The 17,551-nt window shown below is 59.8% G+C and overlaps 2 protein-coding genes across 3 annotated transcripts in view; one reads left to right on the forward strand and one right to left on the reverse strand.

The window, feature by feature from the left end:
* Positions 1–2,450: 2,450 nt before the first annotated feature.
* OPRL1 (opioid related nociceptin receptor 1) overlaps positions 2,451–17,551 on the reverse strand; it is an 18,279-nt gene continuing 3,178 nt past the window's right edge. The window contains exons 1-4 of one of the 2 annotated variants that reach the window (XM_025399706.1): positions 9,434–9,527; positions 8,619–8,884; positions 4,933–5,288; positions 2,451–4,829 (exon numbers count right to left, since the gene is read on the reverse strand). In XM_025399706.1, coding sequence (XP_025255491.1) covers positions 4,306–4,829; positions 4,933–5,288; positions 8,619–8,851 — 1,113 coding nt within the window. In that variant the 5' untranslated portion in view covers positions 8,852–8,884; positions 9,434–9,527 and the 3' untranslated portion in view covers positions 2,451–4,305. Of the gene's footprint in view, positions 4,830–4,932; positions 5,289–8,618; positions 8,885–9,433; positions 9,528–17,551 lie in introns of those variants that run through there. The other variant, XM_025399708.1, reaches the window with a different exon arrangement.
* On the forward strand, positions 15,758–16,751 carry LKAAEAR1 (LKAAEAR motif containing 1). Its single transcript, XM_025399709.1, has 3 exons — positions 15,758–16,292; positions 16,425–16,547; positions 16,637–16,751. Exons 1-3 carry the CDS (start codon positions 15,891–15,893, stop codon positions 16,694–16,696), a joined length of 585 nt encoding a protein of 194 aa, XP_025255494.1. The 5' UTR covers positions 15,758–15,890; the 3' UTR covers positions 16,697–16,751.

Raw genomic sequence — 17,551 nt, forward strand, 5'->3', positions numbered from 1 at the left:
CCTGCGCGCTGTTACTGTGACTGCAGCCCGTTACTGTGCCCGCAGCCCGTTACTGTGCCCGCACGCTGTTACTGTGCCCGCAGCCTGTTACTGTGCCCGCACGCTGTTACTGTGCCCGCAGCCTGTTACTGTGCCTGCAGCCTGTTACTGTGCCTGCACGCTGTTACTGTGCCTGCAGCCTGTTACTGTGCCTGCAGCCTGTTACTGTGCCCGCAGCCCGTTACTGTGCCCGCGTGCTGTTACTGTGCCCGCAGCCTGTTACTGTGCCTGCAGCCTGTTACTGTGCCCGCAGCCCGTTACTGTGCCCGCACGCTGTTACTGTGACTGCAGCCTGTTACTGTGCCCGCAGCCCGTTACTGTGCCCGCAGCCCGTTACTGTGCCCGCACGCTGTTACTATGCCCCGGAGCCCCTTGAGGGGACAAGTGAGACTGTTTCCCAGACACCCGCTCCAAGCCAGGTGTGAGGCCTAATGAGGGGTGAACAATGAGGGGCGGGCAGGAGAGGCTGGGGGTGGGAGTGAGCCCCACGGGGTGGGGGAGGGCGCTCAGGGCCGAGGCCTCCCACCCGCCCCCAGGCTGCCCTCTGGCCCCAGCGGGACGTCTCTGCTGCCGAGAAGGCGCCCAGCAGGATTCCTCCAAAGAACCCAGACCCCTTCTGACCTCGGGCGGCTCCTGTCCCCATCCACAGTCCAGCAATGGGACCCTCAGCTGCTCCTCGGGGACCAGGCAGGTCAGGCACAGCCACAGGGTCTGCAGCCAGCCAGGAGGGAGGGCGCGGGGCAGGGGCCACACCGGGCGGCTCCGCCCGCCACGTCTGCGCGCTCTGGGCTCCTGGTCCCAGGGGCGGCCCGGCCCGGCCCGGCCCCGCCACCCACATTCGGACCCCGCTGGTCACCGCGGCTCCCACCGCCGCGCGCTGCGCCCAAGGCCGGGCCCGCCCGAGCCCACAGCGCCCCCTGGCGGGAGGGTCCGACGCCGCCGCCGAACCCGCCTCCCTGCGGGACAGGACCCGGACCCTCCCGGGCGCCCCAGCCTTCCCCACAACCCCACAAAGAGGGTTCTGCGGTCCCCTGTGCACAGGGAAGCTAACTGAGGCTCAGAAAAGCCAGGCGACTCGACCAAGCCCAACAGCAGAGGTGGGTTGGGGGAGCCGGGGGCTGGAGAGGAGACCCAGGGTGTGGTCAGAGGGGTGGGGAGAGCGAGGGAGCTGGTCAGCCTCCAACACCCCCCAACTCCTCCTACAGCCCTGGCCCGTCTGGCCGGCTCCTTCTGGAAGACACTAGCTGTGGGCTTAGCCCTGGATCCACTCCCACCCGAGGACAGGACAGCACCACGTGTGAGCCTCCTCCACCAAGCCCACACCATCTCCCGGGCCCAAGGGCACGGTGACTACCCCGGTGCAGCCTGTCCCTCCCAAATTGTCCCTTGATGCTAAATTTTTGCTTTAATAGCAATGTGTTTGTTATGAACTATTTGTGTTCCTCCAAAATTCGTATTTTGAAATCCCACCCCCCAAGCTGATGGTATCAGGAGAAGGGGGCCTTTGGGAGATGACAGGTCATGACGGCAGAGTCCTCCTGAAAGGGATGAGTGCCTTTAGGAACCAGACGCTCTTGAGCTCTCAAACCCATGTCATGACATAGTGAGAAGACGGCCCTCTACGGCCTGGGGTCTTTCCCAGAACCTGGCTGTGCCTGCACCTCATCTCTGATCCCCAGCCTCCAGAACCGTGAGAAATAAACGTCTGTTGTTTCTATCGCCATTGGATCTATGGTGCTTTGCTACAGCAGTCCAGGATAAGACAGTGTCTGTCATTCAAACCTGTATAAAACCCTACAGAACTTGCCCATCTGCCCATGCCCTGGAGACAAGCACTTGGACTGGAGTGTGCCGGTGCCCACCCTCCAAAGCTGCTCTGTTTTGCAGGTCAGCCTGGGCTGCACTGGGCCAAACAGGAACCAGGAGGCAGATGTCCACGGCAAGAGTGTGCCCAGCCCCAGAGGAGGCTGTCTGCTCATCCTTCACCAAAACTCCCCTCAGATCTGCTCTAGGAAGGGGAAATGAGCAGGAGCAGGGGTTCTTCTGAAATGAAATAGGGGGAAGAAAACCCTGCGGCCTGGGTGGGAGCAGCCTCCTCCCACTGGATCCTCAGGAAACCTCTTTCCAGGGGGCAGGGGAGAGGTGCAGCCATTGGTTATTTAGGGAGAAACGGTGTGTGGTGAAGAAAAGGTAACAGCCCGGCCAACACACCATTAACTGGCTTCAACTCTCCCCAGGGTTGCAGCCTCCTGGAGGACCCTTCACTGAGGACAGAGCCCAGCCTGTTGAGCAGCACAGGACAAGTGCAAGAACTCAGCCTAAACCCCATAGCCTCCTCCCACTCACGTGCCAATCCCAGAAAAGTCACCCAAAGGCAAATCCCCAGGTGGCAGGAGCCAGAAACACCTGTCATGAAGATACCCAGCCAGTGAGCAGGTGTTTATTAGGGTCCTTTTTCATTACCCCAGAGACAGACCCAGGGCTGGCTGCGTGCACAGGAAGTAACGATTGCCACATGCATAAATACGTGAAGATGCACATTACGTCAGCACAGAGTCACAAAACACTTAGCCTTGGCAAGAAAACACTGTAGCTAGGCAGCTCCCGTTCTCAGACTCCTGCCACAGATGTCACGGAGACAGCACGGGCCTCCCCAGGGACAGTCCCCATGGCCTAGACTCCCCAGAGCTGGAGGAGCAGCCCAGGCTCTGTGGTGAGACGGCCATCACTTCCTGTTCTTGGCAGGAGCCTAAGGTTACCTGGCCAAGGTCTTGATGGAAAAAATGAGTTTTTACAATGTTGCAGGTCTTTTAATAGTTCGTCTGTAGGAAGTGCATTTGCAAAGTCACCAACCTGCAGCTGCCATCTGTAGACCAGGAAGGGTGATTCTCTGGTTGACCACAGCAGGGCATCCCCTGAGGTACAGAGACCCCCTCCCACCCCCACAGTGTTCTCATAGCCGCTACAGCGCTTGCAGTTTGGCTCAAGCAAGCCCTGGCAAGCCCCACCCCCATGCTGGCTCTGCTGTGAAGCCATCCTCTCGCTGGGCGGCAAGTTCAGGCCCTACGCAGAGCCATCTTGAGGCTTGTAAATGAAGCAGGCGTCACCAGAGCAGGACTCCGCTGTGGCCACCGGCTTCTCCTTCCGCACAGCTTCCCCCGCAACACAGCTCCCCCAAAACACTGCACGGCCACTGACCTCCGGCTTCAAGCAAAGGAGAGGCTGTGAGGGGAGCCCTGGGAGGATGTGGAGACCCCCCGGGAGGATGTGGAGACCCCCGAGAATCCTCTCCCACCCTGCTACAAACAGCAGTCGAGACCAGGAAAACGAGGCCTCTACTTTGTGAACAACAGGCTGCCCATGTGGTCACGCGGCGTCTTCCTCCTGAGACACCTGCCACACACCGAGAAGCAGAGCTCGGTTGACGGTCCACAGCATGACAGTTCATTGCACTGCTGGAGGGAATGGGCCAGGCCCTCCCGTGGGTCTCCTGAAGGGAAAGGGGGGTTGGACTCAGAGCCAAGCTCAGTCAGGGATGAGGCCTGCACAGTGCAGCACACAGGAAACCTTCAGAGGTGCAGCTGGCCCAGGACCAGCTCGGGGTCTGCAGCCAGGGACAGCCAGCCCACCTGGACACTCTCCTGGGGTGGCCCTGGCTGCACAGGTGGAGTCAGAACGGGCAAGTCCTCCTGGTGGCGGCTCCAAGCTCAGGGCAAGTCCCACCCCAAAGAAATGCTGCCTGTTGGACTTCCCGGGCAGCGCCAAGCCTGTCCAGCTGCCCTGAGGAGACGTCCCAGGGCTGAAGGCAGCTGGAGCCCTGCCATGCAAACAGCACACAGCATGTAGGGTGCACAGGACGACACAGCCGCTGCTCCTCCTCCGGGTGTGCCCAACACAGCAGCAGAGAGGCCAAGAGTCACGTGAAGCACGGGCAGGGAGGGGCACGGGCTCCAGTCGCGGCCGTCCAGCAGCACGGCAGCTGCTTCCAGGTAAGTCTTTGTGTCACCTCAGCCCTGCACCAGGCGGGCAGCTTTAGTCTGTCTGGGGCCATGGAGGTAGCCCTAATGCTCTGACCTGTCCCATGATATCACTAGGTCCTCCTCTGGGACCAAGTGTCCCTGGCCCACAGGGAAAAGCCCATCCAAGGCTCTGGATGCTCAGGGCTCAGGGTGTGTCAGCCTAGAGAGCAGTGACTTGTGTGAGCTCCGTGTTGGGCGTAGATGGGCTCTGCGGGCTGACGGGCACCATAGGCAGGTCCACGCCTAGTCACGCGGGCCGCGGTACCGTCTCAGAGGTCTTGCAGGCCAGGGCCACATCTTTGGCAATGCTGCGCACACGGTCAGACACCTGCACCTCCCGGCGCAGGGCAGAGGCACAGCAGAACTTGCGGAAGCAGGCCTTGAAGTTCTCATCCAGGAAGGCATAGAGGATGGGGTTGAGGCAGCTGTTGACGTACCCCAGGGCCGTGCAGAAGCGCAGAATGGCCACGGCAGTCTCGCTGCCTGGCTGCACTCCCAGCCCTTGGACCAGCACAAAGACCTGGACAGGCGTCCAGCAGCCCACGAACACAGCCACCACCACCAGCACCAGCCGAGTGATGCGTCGCAGGTTCCGGTCCTTCTCCCGGGAGCCTGAGAGCAGGCGGACTCCGCGGAGCCTCCGGATCATGAGGCTGTAGCAGACGGAGATGATGAGCACGGGGATGATGAAGGAGAAGAGGAAGATGCAGACGGCAAACACGGGGCCCCAGTAGTCCTGTGGGGCAGGGATCTCCACCAGGCACTCGATCTCTGCAGGGAGAGAAGTGGGGTCAGAGTGGGCCCAGGAGACGTGGAGGGCAAGTGGGGGAGCCGTGGAGAGCCTGGTGAGGGGAGGAGGGGACACCCCACTGACCTTCATCCTCGACCTGTGCCGAGCCCATGATGGCAACAGGAACACCAACAACAGAGGCCAGGGCCCAGATGGCCACATTGACAGCCTGGGCTTTGCTGGATGTGCGGACGTCGAGGGCGCGGATGGGGTGGCAGATGGCTACGTAGCGATCCACACTCATGGCAGTCAGGGTGAAGGTGCTGGTGAACATGTTGTAGTAGTCAATGGCAATGACTGTCTTGCACAGGGCATTCCCAAACGGCCAGAAGCCCAGGAGGATGTCTGTGCCCTGGAAGGGCAACGTCAGCAGGACCAGAGTGTCTGCCAGGGCCAGGTTAAAGATGTAAATATTGGTGGCTGTCTTCATTTTGGTGTGCCTGCAGAGTAGAGGGAGAAGAAAGGCTTCACTTGGCTATGCCGGCTGGACCGGGCAGCAAAGGGCAAGGGGCTCGTCTTGGCCACCGCAAGCTACACTGGCCCTGAGTCCCTTAACATCAGAGTTCCCATGGGGGCTTGGTAAGTGACAGCTCCTGGACCCAACCTGAGACTCAGGGGATGGAACCTGGCATCAGACATCTTCACCAGCTCTTCAAGTGACTCTGACACACACAAAAGGATTCCAAGCCTTAAACACGAGTCTACTTTACAGAGGTCAGGGCATGTAGGATACCAGAACACACCCCAGACTCTGCACGGGAGCGAAGGGTTAGAGCCCTAAGGGAAAAAGCCTGCTCTCCTTGCTTTTGAGTCCCCTCAGAGACCCTTCACAGACTCAAATGCTGACCCTACAGTTGCCAGAGGTTTCTGAGAGCTCCGGAATCTGTAAGAACATACCAAAAGGCTTCCAAGTCCACACTGCTATCTAGCAACGGAGACAGAAAATGGTGACACGGACAGGAGGGATGCTAATAAGGTATGATTGTATCCAAGCACCTGAAAAGGTGCTGGAAAGGGCTGGGAAAGTTGTTGGTGGTTAATAAATTTTTGTTAAATCAGTTAATGGTTGTAATATTTGGGGGGGCATTATGGTGGTGGTGGTGGTGATGGTGATGATGGTGTCACGTGATGGTGATGACTGTGATGATGGTGGTGGTGGCGGTATTGGCAGTGGCAGCAGCACCCGAGATGACACTATTCTGTGTCAGTTTAGCTGCCTCGAGGAAATATGGGGCTCAGTTCTGCCTCTTAGAGAGGGATTATGAATAAGCACAAAGAGGCCGCAATTACAAAGAGAAAACAACAATGACAATGATTATGGCAAATACCTGTGCCAAGCTCTTCGGGGGAATTTATGTCATTGAAGATTGACAAAAATGCTACTTTGATCCCCACTCTATAGAGGAAGAAACTGAGGCTTAGAGGATCTATGTTGTTTTTTTAAGGCCTTAGAGCTGGTAAAAAGCAGGGCAGGGCTCAGAACGGAGTGTTTCTGACTCCTGGGATGGTCACCCCAGCCCACTGGCTCACAACATGCTGCCTCTTGGGCCAGTGTGGCCACAGCAGCCCCTGAGCATCGCTCTCTCTGGGGACTCTGCCCAGCAACATGACCTTCCCTGCCTGCTCTAATCCAAGAAGTGCCTCTGAGAGGTTGAACCCCTCAGTGTAGAGGAGAAAGACAGTAGAGAAGCGGCAACAGCCAGAAAGGTGCTCAAGCACAGGGACTGCCCCAGGCCGCAACACTCCTCAGCCGTGACGCGCCAGCCAGCCACGAAGGGACATGCACATCACGGAGCAACCTCCGTGGAGCCTCCCTTAGGAGTCAGCTCTGGGGAGGGGCAGCTGTTCTTCCCACTCTCTCGTCTGACCACGCATCACCTGCACACATGTGCGCACACACACACGCACACACACGCACACACATACGCGCACACACACGCACACACACATGCATGCACACACGCACGCACACACGCACGCACACACACAGGCACGCACGCACACACATGCACACACACGTGTGCGCGCACACACGTGCACACACGCACGCACACACGCACGCGCACACGCACGCACACGCACGCACACGCACGCACACACGCACGCGCACACGCACGCGCACACACACACGCACACACATATACACGTGGTTACATGGTCCACCTTGCTCACTTTCCAGATGGGAAAAACAAGGCCCAGAGGGGAACAGCTTTTCTCAGGGACACTAAGAGGACAGGGCTGGGATGGTGGCAGCTTGAACACCCCCACTACCCTGTCCTGCCTCTACCTACATAACACCTCTGGTTGGGACCCTTTGAGGTTATAAGGAGGGAACACTTGCTTTAGAGCCCTGGACACTGTCTTCAGAACTGCCTTTTTCTGGGTCCAGGCAAATATCCTGGACCAATAAGAAACCTCATTCCAGCTGTCAGTCATCTTCCTGCTAAAGCACCACCCATAACCCCCCACTGCCTGAAGAACAGAGTTCCCCCACGCGGGCCTTCAGGATCCCACCTGCTGTCCCCAGGCCCTTCAGTTCTCTCTCCTCTGGATGGATTTGGGGTCCGTCATTTCCTCTGCCCAGAAAATCCTCCCTTTCTGCTTAAGTCACCTCCATCTTCTACCTGCCCAATCCACAATCCATGTGAAGGTTTCCTTGTTCACCCCCACACTGATCCCATGCTGTGCCCATGCTGTCCCCAATGCTATCCCCCTGCTATCCCCCCACTATCCCCCTCACTACCCCCCACACTATCCGCCTCATGCTATCCCCCCACTATCCCCCTCACTACCCCCTCANCACTATCCGCCTCATGCTATCCCCCCACTATCCCCCTCACTACCCCCTCACACTATCTGCCTTATGCTATCCCCCCATTATCCCCCAGCTCCCCCCCACTGTCCCCCACACTATCCCGCCATGCTATCCCCCTGTTATCTCCCTGGCTGCTCCCTGCTGTCCCCCACAGTATCCCCCACACTATCCCCCTGGCTGCTCTCCACTATCCCCCCGCACTGCCCCCCCACTGCCCCACACACTGCTCCCCACACTGTCCCCCGCACTGCCCCACACACTGCCCCACACACTGCCCCCGCACTGCCCCCCGCACTGCCCCCGCACTGCCCCCTGCACTGTCCCCCGCACTTTTCCAAACACTGCTCCCCACACTGCCCCCACACTGCCCCCACACTATCCCCTTGGCTGCCCTCCATTATCCCCTTGCACTGCTTCCCACACTGTCCCCGCACTGCTCCCTCAACCGCAACTATCAGCTGCCCTCTCTTTGGCCCCCACAAGTTTTCCCATCTCTGAGCACCAACAGATCATGGGCTCAGCCACACACACCTGCCATAAGCAGGAGCCCTGGAACCTGAGAAGGGGTTTCAGGACTGTCCCAGCACCAGCCCCTGCGCCTCCCTTCACCCATCTGGGGAATGGGCTGAAAAGAGCTTCTCACAGGGCCGCTGTGGGGTCTCATAAGGTCATTGAAGCAGACAGCTTGATACAGAGCCTGGTCCACAGCTCAAACCAGGGGTCAGGGTGGTGACGCCTCTACCTGGACAGAATGGGGTGGGCCAGGGCCAGCCCCTCCCCTCCCCTCCCTGGGGCCTCAGGATTGACCCTGCCTCCTGGACAGGGTCCAACAAATTGAATGGGGGAAGCAGGAAATCAACACCTGCTCAGGCCCGTCCAGAACAGCCTCCGCCTCAGCTTCCCCCTCTGCAGCTGTGTGGGACTCAGCAAACAGGAACCTCGTGGCCCAGCCTACCTGAGGATGACGTACATGACGAGGCAGTTCCCCAGGAGCCCCCCGACACACACGGCCAGGTAGAGCCCCACGATGGTGACCTTGAGCCCGAGGGGCAGGAAGGCGCTGTGACTGGCATTGAGCAGCAGATGCGGAGGCAGCAGACTGTGGTTGGGACTGAGGAGGGACAGGTTGCCCTGAAGGTGGCTGCCGTAGATAACCTCCCAAAATGGGGCGGGGAAGAGAGGCTCCATGCCACTGCCCTGCAAATCCACTCAGTGCAGCACCTGGGACAGAGCACAGACAAGTGGCTGCAGCGCCAGACACACGCCCAGCCGAGGCCTCACAACCCAGCACGTGCAGCCCAGCAGGCACGTGGACCCCCACACTGGGCAGGCACAGGCACGGAGGTACACGGGCACACACAGAACACTCAGGCACACATGCACAGGCAGGGGCACATGGAGACACGAGGACACAAAGACACACATGCACCCGCAAGGACACAGTCTCGTTCGGTTTAGAGACTCACATACAGGCTGCCTGGAGGCAGTTACACCCCAGGACACTGTCCACCCGCAGAGACTCATGAACACACAGCCACTGGGATGCAGGGATACACGTCACACACACAGACACACAGAAATGTCCAAACCTGCCCTCATGCACACGCAGGCACAAAAGAGACAGACACACCCAGAAACGCCTGGGACCCAGCCTTCCTCCTGGGAGCACAGCTTCCTCCTGCTCCCCCGCCCTGCTTTGCTGCAGTCTGTCAGCAGGACCCCCACCGGACCTCCAGCTCCCACCCGACCTCCAGCGGCTCAGGTCCTTACCTCTGCAACCTCCTTGGGAGCTGGGACCACCGTGGAGACCCCCACCCTCAGCCAGCCGGCAGTCTGGCACAGGTGCAGAGCAGGGTAGAAGAGGCCCAGCCGCCACTCGCCTCAGTACAGGATCTTCTCAGCAGACGCCAGACCAGACGCAGCAGCAGAGTGAGCCCGGCAGCCTGAAGCAGAGGGGAGGAGGAGGAGGAAGAGGAGGAGGCTGCAGCTCCAGAGGGGGAGGGGCTACGCAGGCTGGAGGAGTGGGGGGGCTGCGGAAAGGTGGGTCACCGTGCCCAGGGCTGCACCGGCCCCACACTGAAAGGGGACAGACACACAGACAGAGATGAACAAGGAGGCTCAGACCCACAGACCCCAGACAGAGACGCACACACAGCCCAGGATACATGGACAGAGATGCCCACGGGTTCACAGACACAGGAGTAGAGACACAGGACAGAGAGATACACACAAGGACACACAGACTCACACCCAGGGACGGAGTCTCAGGGAGACACACACGGAGACATGTTCACAGACTCGGACACACAGACACGGGGCCACGACTCACACAGAGACACAGCCTTGGACAGACTGGCCCGGACCCCGCAGTTGGGCTCCCAGCACCCCAAAATGCCCCCACCTGGCCAGCTCTTGGCAGATCAAAGCTTCATTGTAAACACACAGGCAAGATGCTTGGGTCCAGGACACGACACTGGCCCGGCACCTACTGTGTGCTCCTGGAGCTCAGTCACCCCACTGTACCCGGCCACTGCTAGAGCATGAAGCCTCAGAGGTGTGAGGCCGCCTGTCAGAGTGTCAGAGACAGGGTTGAAACGCCAAGGGCACCTCTGACACAGCTGGGTCCCAGATCAATGCCTGAGCATCACTCCCTCAGACAGGCCCCTGGCACCCACACAGCTGAACGGTTCCTTTAGAGGTGCCTCCTTCTCAGCTCAGGGTCCCATGCCTGATCCACTGAGATGAAAGGTCACAGGTCAAGGCTGTCTGGGTGACCCCTGAGCTGAATTACCAGCTCCCACCCCGTCATGGGGTCGTACTTCCTGCACAAGCTTTGAAGGAGAACCAGACCTGTCCCCACACAGCTCAGACCCTGCTCAGAGCACCTTCTCCAAGAGTGGGGACCTGGTTGCTAGGCAACTGGCAGCAGGGTTGCTAGGATACCTGGCAAATCAGGAGAGGATGGAACAGGCAGATGCCCCAGGACCCAGCATCCCTCGCTGTCCCCCAGGACTTATCCCTGCATCTTCATGGCAACCAAGACTCAGGGACACGTGTGAAGGCACGGGGCACGTCAACAGAGACACTCAAGGGACACATGGAGACACACATTCCTGCAAACACACAAACAGATGCCCAGACAGGCATACGGGTGAACACACAGAGACATGGTTACACACTCAGAAATGCAGACACTCACAGGGATGCACAAACACATCAAACACACAGGCCACACACGTGCAAGATGACGCCAAGGTGCACACAGGCACATGGGTAGACCTAGAGTGTGCATGGACACCTTCGGGAACAGGCAGACACAGGCCAAGGCCCTCCGACACCCAGAGGACCCACACATGCACAAACACGCTCTCCAGGCAAAGCTCAAGGATGAGCCCCCTAACCTCAGGAGCTGAGAGGGGGCAGAAATCCAGGCAGGATTGGACTCCTGCAGTCCCCAGCGCCAGCTGGGCTCACCAAGGTCTGAGCAGGAGACCCTAGACCCTCCTACCCCAGCTTCCTGAGCCTGCCTCCCAGCCTGGGACCCAGCCTGGGCACTGCAGGCACTGAGGGTGGGCAGAGCTGAGGCCTTGTAAGGGAAGGACAAAGGAGCCCCACCTCATGTTCCCCGCCCAGGAACCAGTGTCAGAGGCCAGGGCAGAGCGCGGGACACAGGCACCTCATCCCTGCTACTGCAGACACCTCTCCCTCAGCATGTCTGCCTGCCACCTGGGTCACCCCCAAAACTTCCTCCCTACAGCCAGAGAGGGGGAGGATGAGGGGTTGAGATGGGGAGGAGGAGGAAAGGGAAAGGAGCGGGGAGGAAGTATGGAGAGATCAAGAGGGAGGATGGGTAAGGAAGGAGGGGAGAAGGGGGAGGAAAACACATTGGGGATAGAAGGAGGACAGGAAGAAAGGAGGGGGGATGAGGTCTGACCTAGCTCCCTGACTCCCACCTCTTTTGACCCCAAGCCTTCTCACCCAGCAATAGCAACCAGCCACCTGCACCCCCACCAAGGCAGCTCCCAGCACTGCCTTGCCTGGCCTTTCAGGAGTCAACAGAGACCTCAACTCCGTTTGTGGGAGCCGTTCAGTGTCCAGCAGAAGGCCGTGGCCTCCCAGTCCAGGTGTTCACAATCTTATAATGTGTTCCCTTGAACTACCTGTGTGTTCTGTGTCATCCTGCCCTGACATGTTCATAACCACAGAACCTGGGGCAGCTCCTCCCTCCCTTGTGCCTGCTGCAAACCACCTGCACAGACCCTGACACCCTGAACAGCCTAGGCCCCCTGCACAAAACCTGCCCCCCACCCACACAGACCCTGGCCCCCTGGTACAGACCCTGCCCCCTGCATTGACCCTGTGCACCTGCCTGCACACAACCTGTTCCCCCTGCAAGGATCCTGCCCCCTTGCAAAGACGCTGGCCACTCTGCACAGATCCTGGCCACTCTGCGCAGACCCTGGCCTCCCTGCACACATCCTACACCTTGCGCAGATCCTGACCACACCTGCAAAGATCTAGTCCCCCCGAACTCCGTCACAGACTGTGCCCCCACCCCACACAGATGCTATCCCCCTGCATAGATCTTGGTCCCTCTGTACAGATCCTGCTCTCCCTGGACAGGTCCTGTCTCCCCACTCCCTTGAACAGACACTGACTCCCAATGTAGATCCTACCCATTGCACAGATCCTGGCCCCGCTGCAAAGATTCTGCACCCTGCACAGGTTCTGTCACCTCCTAAAAGTCCTCACTGCAGAGACTCTTGCCCCCATGCAGAGATCCTGGCCTCGATGCACAATCCTGGCCCCTTGCATGGATCCTGCCCCACCCCAGCCAGCTGCAGTCCTACCTCCTCCAAGAAGCCCCAGGACCCCCAGCCCTCGGAACTTTCCTAACTTGGCCATGATTCAGTAATATGGCTGCTAGGCTAGGCCTGTGAGCTCTGATCTCAGCAGGCATCCTCTGAGAGCATGGTCAACGGACCCCGCAGAGACCCACAGGAGACAGGCGCCTGGCCCCTCACAGGCACAGTCTTAGAGGAAAGGACAGGCCTGGTCACCTGGCCAGGGGAGTGGCCAGGTGTGACACTGACTATGCTCCCTGGGGTTGGCAGGGGTCCAGCCCCAGACCCAGAAAGGCTCCCACAGAGGAGAGCTGGTGGTGCAGATGAAACGGTCCAGGTTTCTCTAGACCCCGAACAGAGTCCTGCCCTCCTCCAAACTGCCAAGGATGGGGTGGTCTCTCCAGAAGGGGGAAGGTAGAATCAGGGTCCTATATGGAACATATACGTCATGCAAGAGATAGCAAGAGACATATGTTATATGAGGGAGCAAGACAACCTCAAACACACATGTCCTAAGCAGGCAAAACAACAGGCGAGCATACTAGGGATAGCCCAAGACATGATACAGTGACACATGAATGACAGCACAGAACTTGCGTCCACGAATTACGGTCAAAGCCTGACACAGGCTGCTCTTGGAGCTCCTGGGTATTTGGGCAGGCCTAGGTTCCGGGTGAGATTCACACCTACTCACCAGGCAGATACACACACCTCACCTTCATCCAGTGACTCAGAATCAAACGGCAGCTGGAGCACTGTCCTTCGTCCTCACCACTCCCATCCGCAGGGCAGGCACAGTCTACCCCCTCCTTCCACAGGTTCACCTGGGCTGGCCAAGTACAAGAATCAAAGCAGAGGGTCTGGCAGCCCCACACAGAGCAGCCATCCCGTGGGGAAGCCAGTCACCAGGCCATACATTTGTACTATTTAAAAAGTGAAAGAATTTTAGCAATTCTGAGTTTCATCAGAATAAATTACTTTGTGATCTTAACTTTACAAAATTTATATACAATGACAAAAAAATTGAGTTGTAGCTTCTCAATATAATGTTAAACTTTGTAGTCATTAATAAAGCTTACTAATTTGACTTGAAGGTTCATTGTCAGGCCTTGGCAGGAATAAACATGCTTTTAGATCTCAGCATTTCCGTTAGCCCTTGAAAAACACGTGAATCCTGGGGACAGAAACAGATGGGAGGTGTCGGCCTGCTGGGTCCCTCACAGTTCCTGGACCCCAAACACACAGAGAACGCCTCCCTCCCTGAAGAACTGCAAATGTGTGGAGAAACGGCAGGGGTGAGGAATGTGAGACAGGTAGGTCCCGGGAGAACCTGCTGGGAATTATGGACTAGGGGGTGTCAAGGTTTTCCAGTCCTATTAAAACAGAAGAAGGTTACAAGCCCCTTTGTGCAGAACAGAAGTCCCACCCATGTGTCCCCCTGGCCCGGACCCAGGGAAGCTGAGAGGATGGCCCAGGTCCCTGTCTCAAAGGACTCACCCCTATGGGAGGACAACGGCTGCCCGGAGGAAACAGCTGCTGGGTGAGCATCCCTACGCAGTCACTGCTGCTTCCAGAAACCAAGGACCTTCCTCAAGCCAGGCTGGTGCTGCAGCCCAGGCAGGACCCCAAAGGCACCTGCAGGAGGGGAGGGAACAGCACCAGGAAGGGCCTTCTGGGGAGCAGTAAAAGCTTGAGGGCTGGAAGGATGGGCCTAGCCACAGGATGGGGTGCCGGCTCGGGGTCATAGGGCTGAATGTCAAAGTTTACCCTCTTACTGAGAGGTCGGGGCGGTCTCCCGAAAGCAATGGGAACACCCAACAGCCTCCTGCAAAAAGGCCGGAGCCTCAGCTAAGACCCTGCTTCTCAGCTAGGACAGCCCGACTCCCAGACTCCCAGGTTCCCAACTCCCAGCAAGGTGCCCCAGCGGCAGGTCTGTGAATGTAGAGAGAGTACAGACGTCTCATGGAAGTAACAGATACGTAACAGACTGGGCTTTATGCACTAATCTTTGCCTAATTTAAACTGTGGAATAAGCACGTGAAATTAGTAAATTCTAGAACACACTTATGAAGAAATTATAAAATGATTAGTTAATTGAGAATTAGTTACAAAATAAAGAAATGCACAAATAGATTTCCAAAATCTAGTACCTAGGACCCAAGATCCCAAGACACAGGGTTCAGCAAAACCCAGCTCTGGTCCTGGGGGACACCTGGACCCCTGAGACCCCAAACTTGCCCTAGAAGAGGTGAGGGGTCCTGAGTTCTGCCCCATTATCCCTTTCTGTGAACACCAGTGGCTGGGGCCAGGGCCCCCTGGCCATCAGAAAGGAATGGGCCTGAACCACAAAGGTCTCCTCATGGCCGAGGGCCCCACCCACAAAACTAACCCCAAAGACCCCTCAAGCCAGGAACCTGGGCCCACAACCCCTAGGATGGCGCGTCTGCCGCCGCCTGGAAAGGACGCTCACCCAAGCTGGAGAAGCCGGCTCTATGCCTCTATGCCCCGATGGCCCCTATGAGGGGCTCGTCCACGCCCAGGCTCTAACTCAGGGCCCTCCGGAGGGGAGCCCGCCCCCCGCCACGACCCGACCCGTCCCACCTGGTCGAGGGAGGGGCAGGACTCCAGTTACTGGGCAACCGCGTCAACAAGCCCCAGAGAGTCTGGGCTACGCGGAGGTTCCACCGACCGGAGAAGGCAGCAAGTAGGAGGTGCGGGGACCAAGAGGTGGGGACTAGGCCTCGGCTGCTGGAGCTAAGGAGGGGCGGGGGCGTTAGCAGCCGCTGGGGCTGGCAGTGGCTCTGCTTCTGGCACAGCGAGCCCGGCCCTGGCTGGACAAGGTGGCAGATGTAGGCTGGGGCCAGGAAGCAAGGAGCCAGCTGGACTTTTGGACCCTCCCTCCTCTGTCACCTGCCCCCTAGGCTCTGCTCCCCACAACCATCTAGGCCCCGAAGGGGAAGAGCCAACTGTCTGGTGGGAGACCCTGACTGTCGGGGACCACAGACATAGGGGCACAACGAAGGTCCCCCAGGCGTCACCTAGAGGTCTCCATGTGGGGGGTGGTCTCGGCAGTTTCTCAATTCCAACAGCACAGTCTGTAGGGTAGGAAAGATACTTCCTACAACTGAGTTGATCAGAAAGTTCTAGTTGACTGCAGGACTGAGCAGGATCAGCCGATGGCAGAGCTGCTGGGGACGTGCGCTCGGGAGAGGGAGAGCGCCTGGGCAAAGCTCAGAGGCTGGGGGTGCGGGACTCAAAACCCACTGCGGAGAGCCCAGCGGGCGGGAGCTGGGGCGCACGGTGGGGCCCTGCCGAGGGCGGGAGGGGCCCGGTGCCAGCCTCGGTTCCGACGGGACGCCCTCTTCCCCCCGCAGCGCGGGAGGATGCCGCCGCCAGCGAAGGAGGGCGGGCGCAAGGAACCGCGGGAGCGAAGCGGCAAGAGCGCGCCAGGCGCGGCGCGGGGTGAGGGGCGCGCCAAGTGGGCGCCCGCGACAGAGCCCCCCAAGCCGGGCTGGGCCCTGACGCCGCAGGGGCTGGCGGCCATGCTCCCTGCGCAGCGTCACCGCCATCTGCTCTTCGGCGACCTGCTGGACGACGTGGGCGCGGCGGCCTCCACCTTCCCGTGCGCGTCGGTGGAGCCGGGGTACCGCATGCCCGACCCGCGCACGTGGACGCAGTCGCTGGAGCTGCCCGCGGAGCGCCAGAACCGGCTCCTCGGCGTCCTCAAGGCGGCGGAGGCCCGCGGGCGAGTCCGCGCCCTGCGGCTGCGCTACACCCGCATGCGGGTGAGGCGAGGCGGGGGGCAGGAGTGAGGAGGGGGCGCCCCCGGAGCGTGGAGCCGGGCGGGGCGGGGCGGGGCGGGGCGGGGCGGGGCGGGGCGGGGCGCGGCGCGCGCTCAGCGACCCCGGGCCCGGCAGGCCGAGGAGATCGCGCTGCTCATCCAGCGGCAGAAGTCCGCGCGCGCCGCCATCCGGCTGGAGCTGTTCCTGCCGCCGCAGCTGAAGCCCACGCGGATCCCGGACCCCCTGGACCGCCAAGAGGTGCCGACAAGCCCCGGTAGGGGCGGGAAGGGGAGAGGGGGCCCCGCCCGCCTCCGCACACGCCGGGCCCCAGCCTCTCCTCCCGGCAGCGGAGGCGCGTGGAGACCATCCTGGAGGAGAACGTGGATGGCAGCATCTTCCCGCGGTGACGGCGACCCAAAGTGTGCGACGCGCCGCAGCCTCCCACATAAAGTTATAATTCTCCGAAGGCGCTCTGGTCTTTCTGCTGCCGCTCCCCAGGACCCCCGAGGGAAGCGGGGAGTATGGACGCTGCCTCTCCCATGCACCTCACAGACATCAGGGTACAGAGAGTGGGGCCTCTCCCAAAAAAGTGGGGAGACGCAAGTGGGTGAGTGTGAAAGTAACAGGTCAGGGACACGCCTACCCCTAATCCCGACCTGCCCCCATTGGCAACCAGGCGTTCTGTGGGTTAACGGGAGGCCCCCAGTCTTGGGGAGGACGGAGAAAGAGCCTGTTTCAGCAAGTCACACCCCCAGAAGCAAAGGTAGCCTCAGCTGCAGTGGTCCCGAGTGCAGGTCATCCCGCCAGGGGGCCGGGGGAGGGCTGTGCTGTGGGCAGCGGAAGTGACCTAAGCTGGCCTTTGAAGAGGCACCAGCTGTGCCCAGAGGACCAAGAGACTGGGAAAGGGGAACCCCTGCTGCCCCCAGACAAAAAACCCACCCCGTGGCCTTCCTTTCCTGAATAGCCTCCTGTGACCCCCTTAATGCCCCATGCCAGACACCCACCCCCCCCACACACCCCCACATCCCCCACACACACCCACCCCACACACACACCCCATCCCCCCCACACACCCACCCCCCCACACACCCCCACATCCCCCCCACACACCCACCCCCACACACACACCCACATCCCCCACACACACCCACCCCACACACCCACCCCCCCACACACACACCCACATCCCCCCCACACACCCACCCCCCCACATCCCCCCACACACCCACCCCCCCAAACACATACCCCACACACCCACCCCC

The sequence above is a fragment of the Theropithecus gelada genome, chromosome 10, assembly GCF_003255815.1.
Source record: "Theropithecus gelada isolate Dixy chromosome 10, Tgel_1.0, whole genome shotgun sequence".
In the NCBI taxonomy this organism is placed as follows: Eukaryota; Metazoa; Chordata; class Mammalia; order Primates; family Cercopithecidae; genus Theropithecus; species Theropithecus gelada.